Source organism: Triturus cristatus, chromosome 2_2, assembly GCF_964204655.1.
Source record: "Triturus cristatus chromosome 2_2, aTriCri1.1, whole genome shotgun sequence".
Lineage (NCBI taxonomy): Eukaryota > Metazoa > Chordata > Amphibia > Caudata > Salamandridae > Triturus > Triturus cristatus.
Window position 1 is genome coordinate 919,954,571 of NC_140582.1, and position 19,624 is coordinate 919,974,194.

The following is a 19,624-nucleotide window of genomic DNA, read 5'->3' on the forward strand; positions in this document are numbered from 1 at the left end:
GATTTGCAGATGGTATGAGCTAGTCCTTGAAACATATGCAGTTGTAATCACAGATTTTGCTTAGTGGGGAAATGTTATAGGATTATTACAAACGTAAATTAGACCCAAATCTTGAAAAGTATGTTTCAAGTATCTGAACCATGAAATGCTGTGAGAGTTAGAAAGAGAGAGGCAATCCCGAATAATAGATCTTGTGAACTCCAATTCAGCGATAGTCCAAATCTTTGCCAAAATAACAGAGGAACAAAGGCAAGTCTATCTGCAATTTGTTCCAAATCTAATTCAGAATGGGAAAAGAGAATCGACGTACTTTTGTGTACCATTAGTAGCCTTTTAACAAAGCAGTTCTACTCTACCTGCAGCTTAGAGCAATTGTTATTGCGCCAAACTCAGACCCATACGAGGCTATCAATAGACATTTTGCTTTATAAAGAGTCAAGAACTCCTTAACTGGCTTCTGGTCCAGTTGGACTGTGAAACGAAAAAGTGCCTCCACTACTCTAGAGGATTGCATGGCTTTTAAACTAAGTAAGGAGTTCCATGAAAGCTGAGAGCTAAAAACAATTCCCAGGTAGAAAAAGTTTTTAACTTTTTCAATTACATTCCCTTAGGCCACCAATGTTCTAGACTTCGTTCTTTTGGGTCCACAGACCATGACATACGATTTTTTGTGATTAACTTTTAGATCCAGCGATGTCATAAAACCAACAAACCCATTGAGGGATTGCTGTAGACTATTTGAAGTCCTATCAATGGGGACAGCATTGTCTGCGTATAAGAGTGTTGGGATGAGATCACAGCCAATCTTAAAATAATTAAGATTTTTCTCCAACATATAAATAAGAAATCGGAATGGGGCCAAGATACAGCACCGGCAGATCCCTTCCGTTGATAAAAAGTGGTCTTCGTTTTCTCACCGTTGGAGCCATAGCAGATCTTAATAACTATGGTATCAAATGTAGCCTACGTAGAAGGGCAACTAATGGTTACATTACCGTAAGCGTAGCGCTGGGGGTATGCACCGTACATACACGGGTTGCGGTACGACTCGAACGTACATGGGTGTACGTACACGGGGGGGTACGACACGTACACGGGTGTACATACACGGGGGTACGACACGTACACGGGTGTACATACATGGGTTGGGGTACGACTCGAACGTACACAGGTGTACATACACGGGGGGTACGACACGTACACGGGTGTACATACACGGGTGGGGGTACGACACATACGTACGGGGGCTGGGGGGGGCGGCGTGTACATACGGGGGCTGGGGGGGGTACGGCACGTACCGGGCCACCTACTCTGGTCGTTTCGCGCCGTACTTCGCTTTTCCGGCACTTTTGGGGTGCTGTGAAAATATCGCCGTCCGGACTGCTGTCGGTTCGAATCGTACTTCCTGGGTCGTGAAACGCTGCCTGAAAGCGTCCCGACGTCACGTCGCAGCATTCCCGGATCACATTCGTACGTATATTTTTGTCGGTCGGTGTTTTTTACGATTCGTACGGAAATGGTGTTTCCGTGCGAATCGTAATTCCATGTTTGTAAAGTGTTCCGACCGGGTACGAGTCGGACGGAGAAAACTCTCCGACCGACGGTTCGTACCCGGTTTTTACCGGATCGTAATCGGCACCTTAATGACCCTTCCTCTCCCTCCTGGATTGCCCTGCTTAACTCCGCTTGACCTGTTGCTAGTTGGCCCTTTTTGGGGGTAACACCCCATTTTCTAGGCTTTGCCCCTTCCTCTGTTCTCTTTTGCATCCCTCACTTTAAAGTTATTTGCGCTTCTTCACCTAAGTTCTGGACTTGAAAGAGGAGGGTATCAAAAAAGTTGCTAGTAGGATTATTGATTACAACATTAGATGAAATTGGGACTGGTAAAACTGACTCCCATTGACCTTCTCCTTTAATTACCCCCAAATCTCTTATTACAGCAGAATGAGGGAGAGGAGGCAATGATAAAGACAGCCTCCTCTCTGCGAGTTCAGCCACACCATCATTAAGATAACCTTGGGCTCCACCAGTGGTAGGGATCCTGAGCCACGGACACAGAAAAAGCAAAGATACTGCCTTGAGTGATCTCTGTGCAAGGTTCCACACTTTGGTCTTGGATGGATGAGGTGCGAGTGCTTCCTTATTATACAGAAAGATAGATTACCTGAGTCCAAAATAATTTAGCAAATATCTAAAAAGAAAGGCATTATAGGGCACTGTAGACATCCGAAACAGGGAAAGGTACATAGACAAATGAAATGGGGAACTTACGTATAGAACACACAAACAGGATTGATAATATTCACCTGTAGGGAGGCAAAGGTTAAGGCAACATAATCAATCAATCAGATTTTTATAGAGCGCAGCTACTCACCCGTAAGGGTCTCAAGGCGCTGAGTGGGTGGGGTTGAACTGCATCTGCAGTTCAGTCGTGAGAACCAGGTCTTGCGGTCCTTCCTAAATTGCGGCAGGTAGCATGGAGTTCCAGGTCTTTGCAACGAGGTAGTTGAAGGATCTTGCTCAAGTCATGGTCTTGCTGATCCGCGGGATGATGGTCAATGCCAGTTGGGTGGTGCGGAGATGTCTGGTAGGAGCGTTGAAGTTGAGGCGGTGGTTGAGGTATGCAGGTCCGGCATTGTGGAGGGCTTTGTAGGCATGCGTGAGGAGCATGAAGTTAATTCTTTTGTTAGGTAGCCAGTGAAGGTCTCTCAGGTGGCCAGTGATGTGGCTGTGGCACAGGATGTTCAGGATGAGTCTGGCAGAGGCGTCCTGGATGTTCTGCAGTTTCCTTAGGAGTTTCGGAGTGGTGCCGCCATAGAGTGTGTTGCCATAGTCGAGTCTGCTGCTGACAAGCGCATGGCAGACCGTCGACTCGTTGGGGATCCACTTGAAGAACTTATGAAGCAGGTGGAGCGTATTGAAGCAGGAGGATGAAACGGCGTTGATTTGGCAGTTTGAGAGTGAGGAGTCCAGGATGATGCCTAGGTTTTGTATGTGGTCCGTGTATGTGGTGGGGGGGGGTTTAGAGCACTGTGGGCTGCCAGGTATCATCCCAGGCGGAGGGGGTGGAGCCCAAGATGCAGACTTCGGTCTTGTCTGAGCTCAGCTTGAGGCAGCTGTCCTTCATCCAGGTGGTGACTGCCTTCAACCCACTGTGGAAGTTGCTCTTGGCGGCTATGGGTTCGTCTGTGAGGGAGAGAATCAGCTGGGTGTCATCGGCATAGGAGACAATGTTGAGTCCGTGGCTTTTTACACTGGCTGAAAGCGGGGTCATGTAGATGTTGAAGAGAGTGGGTCTTAGGGAGGATCCCTGAAGCACCCCGCAGCTGATCTCGGTGGAAGGCTGACTCTCTGTGTTCAGCCGGTGAGGAAGGAGCGGATACATTCTAGGGCTTTCTTGCAGATGCCAGCTCCATGGAGTCTTGCGCAGAGGGTGTGTTGGGAGATGGTGTCAAAGGCGGCTGAGAGGTCCAGGAGGATGAGAGCAGCAGTTTTACCTTGGTTGAGGAAGGTGCAGATGTCATCTGTAGTGGCAAGGAGAGCAGTCTTGGTGCTGTGGTTACTAGGCAACCAATATGCATTATCACAACAACGCACCAATGCTACATCCTCTCACAATTAATACCCTCCCTACCCCCTTCCCACTATTCAGGCACATTGATGATCGCAGTTAAAGCCCTTGCAGAAAAATATAGTGTCCATCAAATATGAGATGAATCCTAAACTGGGTTTATGGTTCGGACAGCCGGGGAGAGGTGCAGCCTGGTACTGAAAGGTAAAATGGGGGTCAGAGATGTTGTGGGCAACAGGATGGGTAAGACCCAAAGAAGAAGTGTGTAATGGTTCAAGGTGTGACACTCACAACTGATGGGGGGGGCCTATCATTGTGGAGCATGTTGCTTTGAGAATAGCACCACCACAAGAGGCCTGTCTTCCTGACGGTACCCCCTCCTCCAGGTGATCATGTCTGCTGCACATAATAAAGCTTGTGAGACCTTTCAGACAAAGCATCCACAGCTCTCATTGGATCTTCACTAAATGTGGACCAGCAAAAGAAGAGAGAGACCCCTTAGCAACAAGATCTTAATTGGATCTTCACTCCAGGTGGACCGGTAGAAGAAGAGAGAGATCCTTTAACTGCAACATGCTTATATGCCTTGATTTCCTCAGGGATAAATATCTGTATGAACAGGCATTTCCAGGAAAAGGCAGCAATTACAATCCAATTAGGTTTAGAGAACCACACGTAGACTACCTGTTCCTTTACCAAAGACGACAGAGGTCTATAGATCTTGTGACTCCAAGCTAGTGCGAGTCTCCTCTTGTCTGGAAGAATTCTGTCAAATCACCTAACAACCTGGCCCCAGAGAGAAAACCAGAACAAGCTGCCAGTCCTCCTCCTCTGGTCTTTCCACGTAGAGCTCCTTTTGATGCATGTAAATTCCTGGGAATTCTGTGAAGCCACAATTGTTTGTAAACTGTAACACTTCTACAAAGATCCCCTACAAATAGTTGGGAGGTGGTCTTTATGGTTAGTGTGGAACAGTACTGGAGTGCACAGATTCCTCTTTTGTACAGTTGGCAGGATCATAGACCACTTTAAACCCTGCTTTGGCTGAGCATAAAGGAATTAAGAATCCATAATGGTTGCTACAGCACCATCCCCCTGTGGCCCACTTGAAGCCAGGGGTTAGATGACAGTACCATCCCGTGGATAGATGCAGCCGTATATGTCACATGTAAGTCTCCGTATGAGGCCTTAAGAATATTTTATATGGTCTTACTCTTTCCCCATAAAGTTGGTTTATTTGAATCCATTTGTCAGGCAATGACCTCAGTTATTTTTAACTTAATTTGGCATTTGACCAAGTGGGTTATCATCAAGCTTATCCGTTGGGTAAACCTGAGAATGAAGACAAGAGTATGATAGATAACTAACTGTGTGGTACTCATCATGTTTGGTAATGTGTTAGGGTTCCTTGACTCATAGAATCAGGTGGACGCATTAGTCTACATACGGAGTGTAATTTGAGAGAACTATGAGAATGTAAACACAGTTATATATTTCGACCAGAGAAGTGGGTTATCTGGTCGCTGGCCTGAGACGTTGTAGTCATCTTCTGTAGATGTGACTTTCAAGAATAATTTTAGTGTCCTAAAATGGGCGAGTACATTGCTAAAGCGAATAACTCTAGTTTCTTGTAGTAGGTGAGTACGGTGGTGACTTGCTTCCACTTCCAGAATATTACAACCAACATGGGACTGTGTTATGAATTAGGTTCAAGTTAAGAGATTTATGGTTGTGTTGGATGTCTTGCAACAGTTTGACCCCCAGGTTAATGACATTATCTCCCAAGATTCTTATTGTCAGAAGTGCACCAAGACCATTAGCCATTTTCACCTGAAAGCACACTTGCTAACTCATATACATATGCTACTTTCTGCCACACTTGAATATTGTAATTCTCCTTGTCGAGGTATTTCAATCTACTACTCAAGATACAAAGATCTAGACCATGGGTACTCATTATTCCCAGGGGCCACAAAGTATGGTCTGTGGTGTGCCTGAGGAGCACATTGATGCTAGCAAGTGGGAGTGGGGTTTTGGAGGGGGTGCAAGGTTGATGTAGCAGAAGCGAAGCAAGCACATGGTGTGGACAGCGAGTCATGAAGTTATTTTGAGGGTTTAATTCCATGCTGCCCTCTAGAATAAAGCTGCAAGTCTCTAGAAGAGTCATAGATTTGACAGTACTGTATAATGCTGTGTCTGAATCACCATCCTTCTAACCCATCTTGGGGTAAGCATCCTCAGCATGCTATTGCTACCTTGGGAGAATCAAGTTTTTAAAGGAAGTAACTTAACTATTGAATTGGAATGAACTAAAATTGCACAATGTTAAAACAGAAAAAAAACCTGGGCTCAATCCTGGCTGCCCCACTTGTCCAAATTGTGTGATCCTAACCAATTGTTTTATTTCACTGTGGCTCTTCTTTCTTTATTATCATATATGAAATCATCTTAAAATACATTAGTTTAGGATGTGCACTGTACAAAGCCTTATCTTGTGTACGATTTACTGAATTATTATGTTGTCCATGTACAATAACAACCCAGGCAACACAGAAAGGTCCACATGATGAATGACTTGCCTCTTGGTACACTATTTTTTACAGGGTGGGAGGAGACATTACAGAAGAAGGAAGGTTGAGGGATTCTACTGGCAGGATGTAAGTGAATTGATGTGAGGTACATCGTGTGTAGGTAATTTAATTTATTCAGCTGGAGGCGTGTGGAGATGGCCAACATGCAAAGAGCCACCCTGGCCTCCTTCCAATCCATCTCATCAAGCACACCAACCCAGCCCTCCCAGCGGAGTCATAGTGTGGGGCATCCGTAGTGAGCAATTGATTAATTTGGGAATTTGCGCCTTCACCAACGCAGCCCACCAGCAGTTTGGCCTCCAGGTGACTAAATTCCAGGACTTCAGTGTCAGGTCAGATGTTAGCTAAAAGTGTGTGGCGCAGTTGCAGATATTAATGGAATTGTGCTTGATTAAGATTGTAGCGATCCTGTAGGTCTCAAAAGGGCAAAATGTGTTTCCCCACCCAGACATCCCCAAGGACTGTGATGCCGATCATATCCCATTTGCGTCGCCTCCACAGGATGGTCATCCCAGTCAATTTACAGTTCCAGCTTAGGAATCTCAACACGAATCTCCAGCAAAGGATGATCACACGTGTGACGTCAGAAAGGCTATAAGGTACTGGAGCACTGTACAGCATATCTAGAATGCTTTCAAATCTTAGGGAAGAAAGCTCTCCTCAAGTGTTGGCTCCTCCCACCAGCCGATGAGCCTGTTGTTAACAACAAGTAGGGGCTCATTTGGATAGCGGGCGGATCGCCACCGCCCATATGGCGGTGGCGATCCGACCACTGAAAACCACCGCCCGCTTCCAAATTCCCCCCGCCACATTGCCATGGCGGGGGGACCCCGACAGACGGAAAGACCGTCCGCCGGTTTTCCGCCCGGTCGCACAGTCGACGGGCGGAAAAGCAGCTAACATGGTGGCAGTGTCAGGGAGACACCGCCATCCATATTAGCATGAATGCGGGGATGTGCCTTGTATGTATGTAGGCGGTTTTGGCACTGGGGGCCCGTAGCGGGCCCCCAGGGATTATGCGGGGTGAGGGCTGCACATGGGGGGTACCATGCAGTTACATGCACAACATGGCAGGCACCGCGCAGTGCCTGCCACGTTGTGCATGGAAGTGCACGACATGCCTTCCTGGCATTGCGGCGGGCTGTGCTGAGGGCACCGCCCGCCGCAATGTCAGGAAAGCAGGATGCACCCGCCAGTGTGGCGGGTGCATCCTAATGTCTGCAACGGGACCCCCGCACTGATGGTGGGTGGTCCCATTCTCCGACAAGATGGTGGGCGGACAAAGACCACCCGACCAGACAAAGGAGCAAAGTGTGGAGTTGAGTGCATGGAACAAGCGTAGGGGAATTTGTAGTAGGAAGTGTTGGAATATGTATAAAATGCAAGGGAGAATCATCTGAAATATGATATAATACTATGACTGATGCGTAGGGGCACCTTCTGCCATTTACATCAAACTTTACAGAAGGCTTTCACTGTGAGGGAATTTTTTTTTTAATTTGTGCTTATTTTTGATAAATTAGCTTGCTGACTTAGGACCTGATTCAGATCTTGATGGACGGGTTACTTCGTCATGGTCATGAATACCCGGTTGGCGGAAATACAAATACTATAGGAAATAATGGGATTTATATTTTGGCAGACAGGATATACATCACCGTTGTGATGGAGTAACCTGTCCGCCAAGATCTAAATCAGGCCCTAAGTTTGATTTGCTTGTTCATGTGGATGTTTTAAGTGGTTGTATGCTTTAAGTGTTTGGCTATGTAATAGCCCCGACATGAGAAACAACATATTGACATGGAGGATTGACACAGTCTCAGATTTTAATTAATTATCTTTCTTTTCTCCCATAGGCGTATGTTGAAACTGTAAGGATAATGGAAGATGAAACTCTAAAATCACAAACTAAAGAAAACGGCGATGTGTTCCTGTGGCTCAAGCATGAAGCAGCAAGAGGCGATGCTGTTGCTCAGGTAAAAACAACAAGATTTTTTTTTTGTCTTCGTTTGAATATGGAATTCTTTTGGTACAGGGCGTAATTTAGTCAAACTCTTACAGACAGTCTGATATTTGAAACATTTAAAAAGCTTGTGTGAGAGGCAGCATACCTAAATTGACATTTTGAATTCTGTGGATTTTACATATGCATTTCGTGTTACACTGAAAATGTGTTTTAATGAACTCTTTGAAGGCTTCCTGTCCGTGTAACACATGTATAGCAAAGCAGGTTACATATACATATACATCCAAGAGAGATTTGAGTTTTGTTCTGGGGTGCTGACTTGCAAAAGCCATGTAATTGTTGGTTTTATATATTCACACAGATATATATATATATATATATGATGGTGATATATGGTGTGAGCAAGCCTGTGGATACAGGTGAAATGAGTTACCAAGAACCGAAAAATAAAAGGAGAATCTTTTTAAATCTTTACCGGAGTCCTCGTGTTGGTGTCCAGAAACTGGGAGATAATTGGAATTGGTGCGACTATATATATATATATATATTTTTCACCAATTTCCTCAAGGAAGGAATCACTGCACACCAAGGAAGTTATAAGATTACGGGTTTTATTCTTTTCGTGCAAATTGTCACCAACTCCACCACCAACGCGTTTCAACCACAATCGGTCTTGCTCACGGTATGTGAGTCTTTTTTCAATGTTCTTTATTTATAGTGACACCCATATTAGCCATTAGGAGGAATTATGGGAGTTGTAGTTTCTATTCACATATATCATTTCACATGTTAGCGATATATTGATGTCATTGCAGTATCTTGTTTTTCGGGGATTAGATTACATCTGCATAATCTGAATATTTACATTGTGTCCATCAGTGATGTCACTGACCATGTCATAAGTGATGTAATATGTGACGTCATCACCAGTGCATTGCAGGAGCGTGAGTTATAGTTAGCTCAACTAACTATAACGGGCGAATTTCTCTGGTTTTATATGAGTCAAATGTCCAACTAACTATAACGTCCCTGAACCCTATGTTTTTTTAGTGAATTTCAAAGGTTTTTAAAATGCTACTTTCTAACTATAACGTCTGCAAAACCTATGGTTTTTTCAGTGAATTTCGAAGGTTTTTTAAATGTTAATTTCATATTTTAATATTTATAAAACCGATATTTTTTTTATTGTTTTTGTAATATTTTGGAACTCTAGTATCCTTTTTTAAAATTAATTTTAAAAATTATGTAATGTTTTATATCTTCAAAAAAAATATGTATACCTTTTCTGAGAAAACTGGAGTCCCGTACCGGTAGTGTACCAAGCTCCATCAGCAAGCGAATCCTATCCGCCATATTGCTAAACTCGTAAATGATGTGCATTTCGTATCCGACGGGTTCGTGGCACTGCGTCCTGCGTAACATCATATACGTATGAGGTCGCGCCAGCTGCTACTTTGGTATGCGACGGGTACGCAGTACCAAGCCGCGTGTTACGTCATATACATATGGGGTCGCGCCCGCTGCACGTTGCATATGCGACGATTGCACACTGCCAGGTCCTGTGTTATGTCATAGACGTATGGTGTCATGCCGGGTATGCCAGTCCCTCATTTTTTTTGTCTCAAAACTATATCTAAATAAGTTTAACGTGTATATGAGAACAAGCGAAAATCTAAAATATTTTAAACATTTATATATTTCTAACTGTAATAAACTATAATATGTAATATTATGGTAAATATATTTTCTCAAAATAACGTCGGGTGCGGCCTCCTTGCGCGCTCAGTGCACAATTGCCATGTGACCTTAAAGAAAAGCATTTGATTGGTTCATAACATTTCCCATTGTAACAGTTGGAGGACCCCACCTATTTTAGTCATTCTCTCTACAGCGTTTGATGAGAGACTCCTCTTCTGCTTAGAGAGCTTTTGTGAAAATCTTTTGCTATGTACACATCACTACACACAATATGCAACCATCATCTTCATCAATATTCATGCTCTGTAAAGTAGTCTTTCACCTGTGATAGCCATGCACCTAAAAGATACATACCCAAAGTTTTCCCCACTGCCAGAGGTAACATGGTTGCATACACTGTTCACAGCACAAGGTAATGTGGTACGGCCCAGGGGCAGTATCATGCATAGATAATGAACACACGTACACAGATAGATAGTGGAAGTGGGTACGGGCACGAGCGCTCAACTCTTCTTTATTACCAGGGTCACATATCCAGTGACGTCTGTGCTGGATGCGTGTGGGGTGAGTGTAAAGCAGCCCTCAGGGAATGGTTGCGGCTAGCATCAACTACAACAGTAATCATTGGATCACACACAGAGATTCAATAATAAAAGGGTCAATAGTTTGTGCTGCAGTAAGGTAGATGTGAAATAATACACAAAAGGTTCTATCGTAAAAGAACCATAACTTGTGGTATACTGAGATACAGGCAGGCAGTACATCTGAAATAATACTCATAAAGATTGTATCATGAAGGGTCCATCAGTTCTAGTGCACTCAGAGAGCCACATCAAAAGCATTCAGCATATGCACAGTCAGCGATGATCCATGCTGCAGGCGGGCCATACTAGGAGCAATGTCGGTTGCCTACAGGACTGCCTCATCTGCAATAACGACTCGATCTGAATTGTAAACACTGCTGTCTGCAGTGTAGGCCAGAGAGTGGTCAGCAAGGGCCCACTGCCACGTGGCATTGACTTGAGCTGCCCAGTTTGTCATACGCGAAGCAACAAAAACTGTGTGTGGACCCTGTGATGATACGTATGCGTGGTGCGGACGGAGCGCACTGGAGCAATGTCTTTTGCCTACAGGACTGCCTCATCTACAATAGCGCCTCGATCTCAATTGTGAACACTGCTGTCTGCAGTGTAAATTGAAGGCAGTAGTCAGTCATCCATGAATACTTTTTCTCACTTCCTCTTCACAAAATACAACAACATAAATTACAAAAAACTGCAATAAATAAATCAAAACAATTCGAATTGCGATCTCTGCTGTCCACAGTGTAGACTGTTATTCAGTGTTATTTTTCACTACCAAGAAGAATTTGGTCATTGTACTAAACCTATAACACATCTAAAAAAACTTCTTCAAGCAAGTATACTAAAAGGATATTGTTTATATTTCAATAGACATTGTAGTTAGCTGCCTACTGGATTCTGTAATTAAACAATCACCACTCGATCTGAATTGTGAGCCCTGCTTACCACAGTGTAGGCCAGAGGCAGTGGTCATTAACGCCTTACAGCCACGTCCGTTGGATTCGAAAGCATGGAGTTGGTTGCACCTAATAAGATCGGGTACACACAAATCATCAGACTTTAACTTCTGACATCCTCAATCACAGAATCAAGACCCCGTTTCACTGTTCGGACCTGCTGTACTGCAATGTACTCCACCGACTGCAGTCAGCCAAGCCCAATAATCATGTGCAGCAGTTCGCTACGTGTGATGCACCTCAACGGAGGGAGTTGTGTGAAAACCAAGCAGCAGGTAATATCGGACATCGTCCATTCTGGGATCAAGATACCGTTCCACTGTTGGGACATAGAGTTGGTTGCACCTGGTCGAAGGGAGTACCTTCATCTCCACTCTCAGATGCAGTTCTAACATCGTCCATTGTGGGATCAAGACCCCGTTTCACTGTTGGGTCCTAGAGTTGGTTACACCTAGGCGAAGGGAGTACCTTCATCTCCACTCTCAGATGTAGTTCTAACATCGTCCATTGTGGGATCAAGACACTATTCCACTGTTGGTACCTGTTGGACTACTGTGTTAGTAGTATACATAGCACTTCACGGTGCTGGGCCTCAGGCTGGGCGCTGTCTGCCTGTGTCGCGGTAGCCAGAGTTGATCTCAAGAGCCTTCCCAGCTCGCAGGCCTCGGACCAAAAGCTTCGACCGGCATGTGGTGAGCCCTCTTTCACATATGGCGGTGTCGAAAGGTGAACTGTGGGGCATATGTGTGTCTCAGCGGCCATGACGGTTTCTGGCTACCAGCAGGCTGAGAGCATTATTCCCGCAGCCACCTTTGCTCACGGCGTTAGCCTCATGGCGGTGTAAGCTGCGCAGAATTGGCAGACATGTTCACCATTCCGGAAGAGCACCACACCCAGAGAAACGTGCCTTTTATTCATACCCCTACGCTAGCCTTGCGTACGCCGAGCCAGCCCACTACGCTAAAGAAGGGGGGGCACGTACGCGCTATGTTTTCGTAATCTTCCCTACTGACTGTACTATCATGGTTGCGTCCACTGGCCACTTCACTCAATAGACCATCAGTGTATGTTGGCATGTACATGTCTGTGCTCTGCATACTCAAGTCTGTTCAGCACACCCCCTCAACAATTTGCATTGTACTTTTTTATAATCGAGAATCACTTGCCACCTTCGCACATACTTTGCTCCCATCTATCCCCGCATTCTGCATTGTGTGGCAGAGGTGCTATGCCATGTGTGGTTTGTGTACATGGCTAGCCACGGTTCCCACAGTACGTAGTTTTGTTGTGACTGCTTGGTGTACATGTTGTTTGTCATGTTGTATGTGATTATATAAGGTAGCGCGTTTATTTACGAGCAGTGGTTTCTCCCATTTACATATCGCTGTCTTAAAGAGGATACAGAAGTTTTTATCACAGGTGAAAAGTGCGACCACAATGATAGTCATTCATTACTATGCAAGAATGTCCAACTGCATGACGCTTCTAAGCTTACAGCCCCCAATCTTGCGGGCTTTCTTAGAAGCACGCCAACTCCCACAATCAGACCAACATGCACACAGCTTTTTAACGGCAGTTATCTGCTTCTTAATAACATGGACTGCTACGGAATGTGTGCTGGCATACCGTATGTCCTTACTGTTTCAAACCGGGTAACTTCCTGTGGTAATCTCTATTCACACCCACACAAAGTAACTCCCAAAGTTCAACTCGGCCTTCAATACCTACTTTGAAAACAGATTTTATTAAACTGAGCAAACTGAAAGCGCTTTTGTTTCAAACAGAAGTGCCCCTCACTTCTCCAAAAGTAATTTATCGACTGCAGATAGCATGAACTTCAAGTAAAATACACTCCCTTTTAAATACGAACCTCCCATTACACTTTGTGAATTGTTACACAATTTTCAACACGTCTGACATTTAAGCTCTGGCACACTTTTTTAACACTATCTCATTCGGCCTTGTCACAGGCTTTCAAACTGTTTTTGATATAATACCAGACTTCATTCATTCTATCATCTCTGGAATAACAGGAACAGTGCCCATAATTCTCGCTCTGTTTGCGGCCATCCGACTGCTATTTTTGCTTGTAAAACATGGCTGCGCTCCGTGTAGTAACAATCATGTCCAACAGAATATGCCTTTACGCAAAGCTACATCAATACCGTGAAAAAATGGAACAACTTTTCGGATGCCTGCCTCTATCTATTATCGGAGCCAGCTACAACATGACATTGATTTACACATATGCAATCTGCGTGCAACCATCTTTTTATTGCAAAACTTGCCCATTCGACTGGCGAATGGATCTATGCCTCGCCAACATCCCAACAAACGCTCCCGATATCCAGCAGGTAATGGAGCATCTTGAAAACCATGAACTTGATTGTTTGGGCAGTGGAGCAATGGCGGATGCAACTCAAAAAGGTATCCTGGTGGAATGGTATTTCTGTGCAGCCGCAAAGATCTCCTGCAACATACGACCTTTGACAACATCACAGATTGCCTGCCAATTCAAATTGCTGCTCCAACATTCGAGGAACATTGCTGTCCCTGTGAGGATAAGAATTGGATCACTTCGCTTTTCTCACACGATGGCAACAATCGCCTCTTGGAACATTATGCATCTCAAGCCGCTGAAGAACTTCCGGACTGCAATCTCCAAGACTTGTAAGAAATTCACTTTAATATTGGATTGATTTTTTCCAACTTTTTTGACTTTTTCCTATAATTTTTTTTTAATACACTTCAATTGAACTATTTTCATATAATAACTTTCTAAGTATGCTTAGGCATTTGAACTCTGTTTTCATTATTGCCCCTTACGTCTCCAGACTAACCAGGGATGGGTGATGTATGTCCTATGCAAATATGCTATTTACTTACTAAATTAGCCTAAACCCGACATCCATTTTGAAACCATTTCTATTCTTTGTGCACACGTCTCTCCATCTGCCTGTTATCCACGAAGCCCTTTCACATAAATTAGCTCATCCTCAGCCTCTGCTCACCAGCTGGCGATCAAGATAAAAAAACACGGCATTGTTTAGGAACTGGTTGACACAGTGTGGTAATCGTATCCTACCTTTATTTTCATTATACAATTTACAGTCATTCATGTCTAATAGGTATTGTTTATGTCACATGGAACTGTAACATATAATGTGGAATTGACTGATGCAGGAGCTTAGGTTTGAATACAGTAGAAGCGGTTGGAGTTTGCCTCAGCTGGATGCCTTAGCTCTTGCACCAGTGGGTCCATTTATGGCACTTAAATAAAGACACTTTTTATATAACTTGCAGACTCCATCGCTTTATTACACACAGCCACCTATTTAAACACACCTGATTTCACCATTTGTCTTCTGTGGCATTGCAACATTCTGCATTATATTCTTAACGATAATTTATTTATTCCTGCTTGCTAAAACACTCCATTTTAGTCTTCAGACCGGTAGGGGTGAGTAGTTTGCGTCCCACTCCCGCTCTAGTCTAAACCTATACTAACACCACATGCACAGCTCTGCTACAGCAGCCAGTATGCTACAGTGCCCAGAGCACATCAGTTTACAGCAATCAGCTCACAGTTTCCTCCCCAAGTGTACCGGCACCTCACCTCAGCACCATCTCACTCTGGGCAAAACAGCACTTTCACACCGGTAGGGGTGAATACTTCGGATCACACTCCCTGTATAGCACACCCTAACCACCCCACAGAGCTCACAGAGCTCCTACCCTCCTCTTTCCTACTTTTTTCACCCTTTTTTTCCCCTTACTCGCTTCAACGGAATCACAAAATGGCTGCCAACACTTCCTAGTATGTATGACATTGTTCTGCATTCTGTCCATCAATAGTTCTTTTTGCATTTGCATGTGGGACGGGTATGCTCAGATGTGAGTCCCGTGCTCTCCATGCCACTGGATTCAAGCTATCCTGGCTGAAGAGGCGTGAAACCCCGAAACCGGTCCTAGAATGCTTGTTTTCAGTCCAGGGAGAACCTGGCCTGGCAGTTCGGACTGGACTGTTCCCATTGGGCACAGGGTCAATACTGATTTGCATATGGCTGGGTCCAAACAGGAATGACATGGTGAGCAAAAAAACGATGGATTTAGGCCCAGATCTCTGTACTGGGGTGAATGTATGACGTTGTTCTGCATTCTGTCCATCAATAGTTCTTTTAACACTTCCTAGTTGCAACCGTTCGCAGCCAATAAACAGCAAGCTTGTGCTCGTAACGCCTCAGCCAATCAGATGGCAGAATTCCCAAATATGGATATCTGTACATTTCGATACTTCTCTAAACCTACTGAACGGATTCACACCAAATAAACAAAAGCGTGCTTTCTAGACCAAGACTCTTCTCCCTGCCAAATGTGGGGTAATTCTGTTCACCTGTTCAACCTGTAGCCTTGTCTAAAGTTTCCTATGGAAATTGAATGGAGAAAACACATTATGGGACCCCCTTTTTTCTCGGCCCCCCCTTGACAAATCACCCCCACACTTTCAATATAGGAGCTGATATAAACAAAAAATTAGTTTGGAAAATTTCATGCAGATTCATCAAACGACGCCAATGTTATAAGCAAAACAAAAAAAAATTCATCCTATGGAAACTTGGTCCTAACTATAACTACCTACTGGCGACCGCCAGTAGGTAATATAGTGCAAAAATATATATATATAATGAAGATTTGTTGAAATGCACCAAAGTTGTTAGCAAAACAAATATATATATGTATGTATAAATATATATATATATATATATATATTCACTGAAAAAACCATAGGTTTCACACATGTTATAGTTAGCTGGACATTTTACTGATAAAAAACCAATGAAATTCCCCCGTTATAGTTACTGTAGGCAACTATAACTCACGCGACCGCAATCCTCTGCTGATGCTAATACTGTATTTAGACACTTATTTGCCCATATCTTCTTCCATTAAATTTTAGCTATACATATATTACAAATATTTTTTTTTCATAAAGACACATATGTCATCAGCAGAGGATTACGGTCGCGTGAGTTATAGTTGCCTACAGTAACTATAACGGGGGAATTTCATTGGTTTTTTATCAGTAAAATGTCCAGCTAACTATAACATGTGTGAAACCTATGGTTTTTTCAGTGAATTAGCAAGGTTTTTTAAATGCTATTTCCTAACTATAACGTGTGTGAAACCTATGGTTTTTTCAGTGAATTTGTACGGTTTTTTAAATGCTAAGTTACTTTACGCCATTTGTGGCGTGCGCGCCCACTTAACGCAGTTCGTTCCGTGCACGGTTTTTATCAACTTTAATAAGCCCTGTACATTTGGTGGCCTTCGGCCACCAAAAGCACAGGGGGTGAGGTCAATGTGGATAGTGTTTTTTTTATTTCGATTTTATAATTTCATGTTGCCAAAATTACGTTTTTTTTCTCTATTAATAAGCCCTGCACATTTGGTGGCCTGCGGCCACCAAAAGCACAGGGGGTGGGGTAAGTGTGGATAGTGTTTTTTTTATTTTTATTTTTTTACCGTAAGCGTACGGTAAGCTTACGGTAAGCGTACGGTAAGCGTACCCCGCGAAATTGCCGAAAAAAAAATAAAACCGTTTTTGCTCTTGGGGGATGTTTGGGGACTCCCTCAACATGACTATGTGGGAGGGAGTTGTCAAAACAGCCCCGTAACATGTTTTTGGCCATCATGTTTGATAAACAACACTCAGTGCGAGAGACAAAATGGCGGACGCCGCTTCCTGGTTTCGGCCGATTCGAATGTTTACTAAGATCTAAGAGCCAATCAGAATCGCGCTCGCGCACGCCACCGTAAGGTTACGGTAAGCGTACGGTAAGCGTACGGTAAGCGTACCGTAAGCGGGCTCAGATATATATATTGATTTAAAGGCTATTTTCTCAGAATCTACTGAACAGATTTACACCAAACCTACAAAAGGCACTGCCTTGACCTAGGGACTACCTCTCTGCCAAATTTCTAGTAATTCTGTTCAGCCGTTCGGGCTGTAGCTCGTTCTAAAGGTCCTATGGAAAAATGCATGGGAAAAACGCGTTTTGGGACCCCCCTTTTATCTCAGCCCCCGCTTGACGAATCCCCCCGAGACTTTCAGGGTAGGAGCGGAGCGTAGCGCCCCACCTATTTTGAGAAATTCGCGAGGATTCGTCGACCGGCGCCAAAGTTATTCAAAATAGAATGTTGAGGTTTTCCTATGGAAACGTGGTCCTAACTATAACTACCTACTGGCGACCGCCAGTAGGTAATATATATATATATATATATATATATATATATATATATATATATATATATATATATATATATATATATAAAAAGGAAGTTGCCTCCAAGATGAAGCCACACTACGGTGAGTACAGTTCTTTATTTGTGAAATACAGGACAATCAGATCAGCTGCTCCTTTGCACAAATCTCAAGCCAAATGCGTTTCGAGCACTGCAACGCTTTTGTTCACTGGCAAAAGGGAAAGGCAGCACACGCACCACCTGCACAAATTTGAATGTCCTGCCTCTAGGGGCATCTGCGCAAGGAATGCTGGTAGTTGTGGTGCATGATAAATATTACCCCCAGTGGGTTGCATGCCTCGCCCCAAAGTGTTCAAAATGATTACCCAAGTGGGCTGCGCTGAAGCTGTCCGGGCTGTCATCCTGTCCATACAGCATCCACAAAGCGGACTCACCGCCCCCACAGCGTCTTTGATCATTGTCGCTGCAGGCCCGCCCTGGTAGCAGTGGGGCTCCATCGCTGCGGGGCACGCCACATAACATAGAAAAAAGGAAGTTGCCTCCAAGATGAAGCCACACTACGGTGAGTACAGTCCTTTATTTGTGAAATACAGGACAATCAGACCAGCTGCTCCTTTGCACAAATCTTGTGTTCCGTATCCTGCCACAAGCCAAGTGCTTCCCGTCGCGAATTAGATTCGGCGGTGCCGTCTCCATTCAAAGAGAATTCAGTGCAGGGCGCCGAAGGGAGATCCAAGTGCTCCCCGCTCCACTTCAATCATGGAACTCGCCAGCACATCATAAAAGAAAATTCCTCTCTCTCCCAAGTGAATACTTCCGCAATGGATTTGGCCCTGTTTGAAAAGGCTTGACTCGCGCTGCCATTCTGTTTCTTGGTCCTGAAGAGAACCCCCCACTTTACATTCAAGGATTAGGGGTTTGAAACGCGTCGACCTTGTGTCTATTGTGTGAACAAACACTGGTGTAAACATAAAAAGCTGGTGCATTTAAACAAATTTTTCTTAATTGTGAAGGATTTGATTAACAATTGTCGACATGCACCTTTAAATAGTTTTGTTCAAATCCCACCAGGTTTTGTTGGCCCTTTGGTAAATTCTAAAAAGCGACAAATAGGCTACCGAAGGAAATTGTGTTTGATTGTTTGCCTGTATGTATGAGGAGTGGTGTATGAATGTAGCACCCTGATAGCAGTGGGGCTCCATCGCGGCGGAGCACACCGCACAACATAGAAAAAAGGAAGTTGCCTCCAAGATGAAGCCACACTACGGTGAGTACAGTCCTTTATTTGTGAAATACAGGACAATCAGACCAGCTGCTCCTTTGCACAAATATCAAGCCAAACGCGTTTCGAGTGCAACAACGCTCTTGTTCACTGGCAAAAGGGAAAGGCAGCACACGCACCACCTGTGTAAATTTGAATGTCCCGCCTCTATGGGTGTCTGCGCAAGGAATGCTGGTAGTTGTGGTGCATGATAAATATTACCCCCAGTGGGTTGCGTGCCTCGCCCCAAAATGTTCAAAATGATTACCCAAGTGGGCTGCGCTGAAGCTGTCCAGGCTGTCATCCTGCATTTTGACCACCACTACTGTGCCGGATGCTGGCGGTAGCGCAGCGGGCAGGGGTATACAGTAGGCAAGATGGGACCGCCGCGGTCCGCCGAGCATATTAGAAGTTTCCTCACTGCCAGCCTTTTCATGGCAGTAAGCCCGCCATGAAAAGGCTGGCAATGGGGAAACAAAGCCCTCCACCGCCATGAGGATGCATTTAGGCGGGCCCAACATATGCTCCCTGTTTGCATGCACCCCAAGTTTCAGCACGTCAAGGCCTTCCGAGTCCATGCCGTGCTGGAACTGCTTTTGCGCTCGCGTTGTGCCGCCTATTTTCAGGGCACCGCCATGGGAACGGCAAAAGAAAAGCCCACCAGACACAAGTTGAACTCGTAATCTGGCAGGCAGGCCAATAATGGCGTTGGCGGTGCTGTGCCTGTGCAGCA

At 44.5% G+C, this 19,624-nt stretch overlaps 1 protein-coding gene across 1 annotated transcript in view; it reads left to right on the top strand.

The window, feature by feature from the left end:
- Nucleotides 1-19,624, top strand: part of SEL1L3 (SEL1L family member 3) — a 714,608-nt gene that overhangs the window by 271,453 nt on the left and 423,531 nt on the right. The window contains exon 12 of the mRNA XM_085642308.1: nucleotides 8,019-8,138. Within this exon, the coding sequence (XP_085498434.1) occupies nucleotides 8,019-8,138 (120 nt within the window). The remainder of the gene's footprint in view (nucleotides 1-8,018; nucleotides 8,139-19,624) is intronic.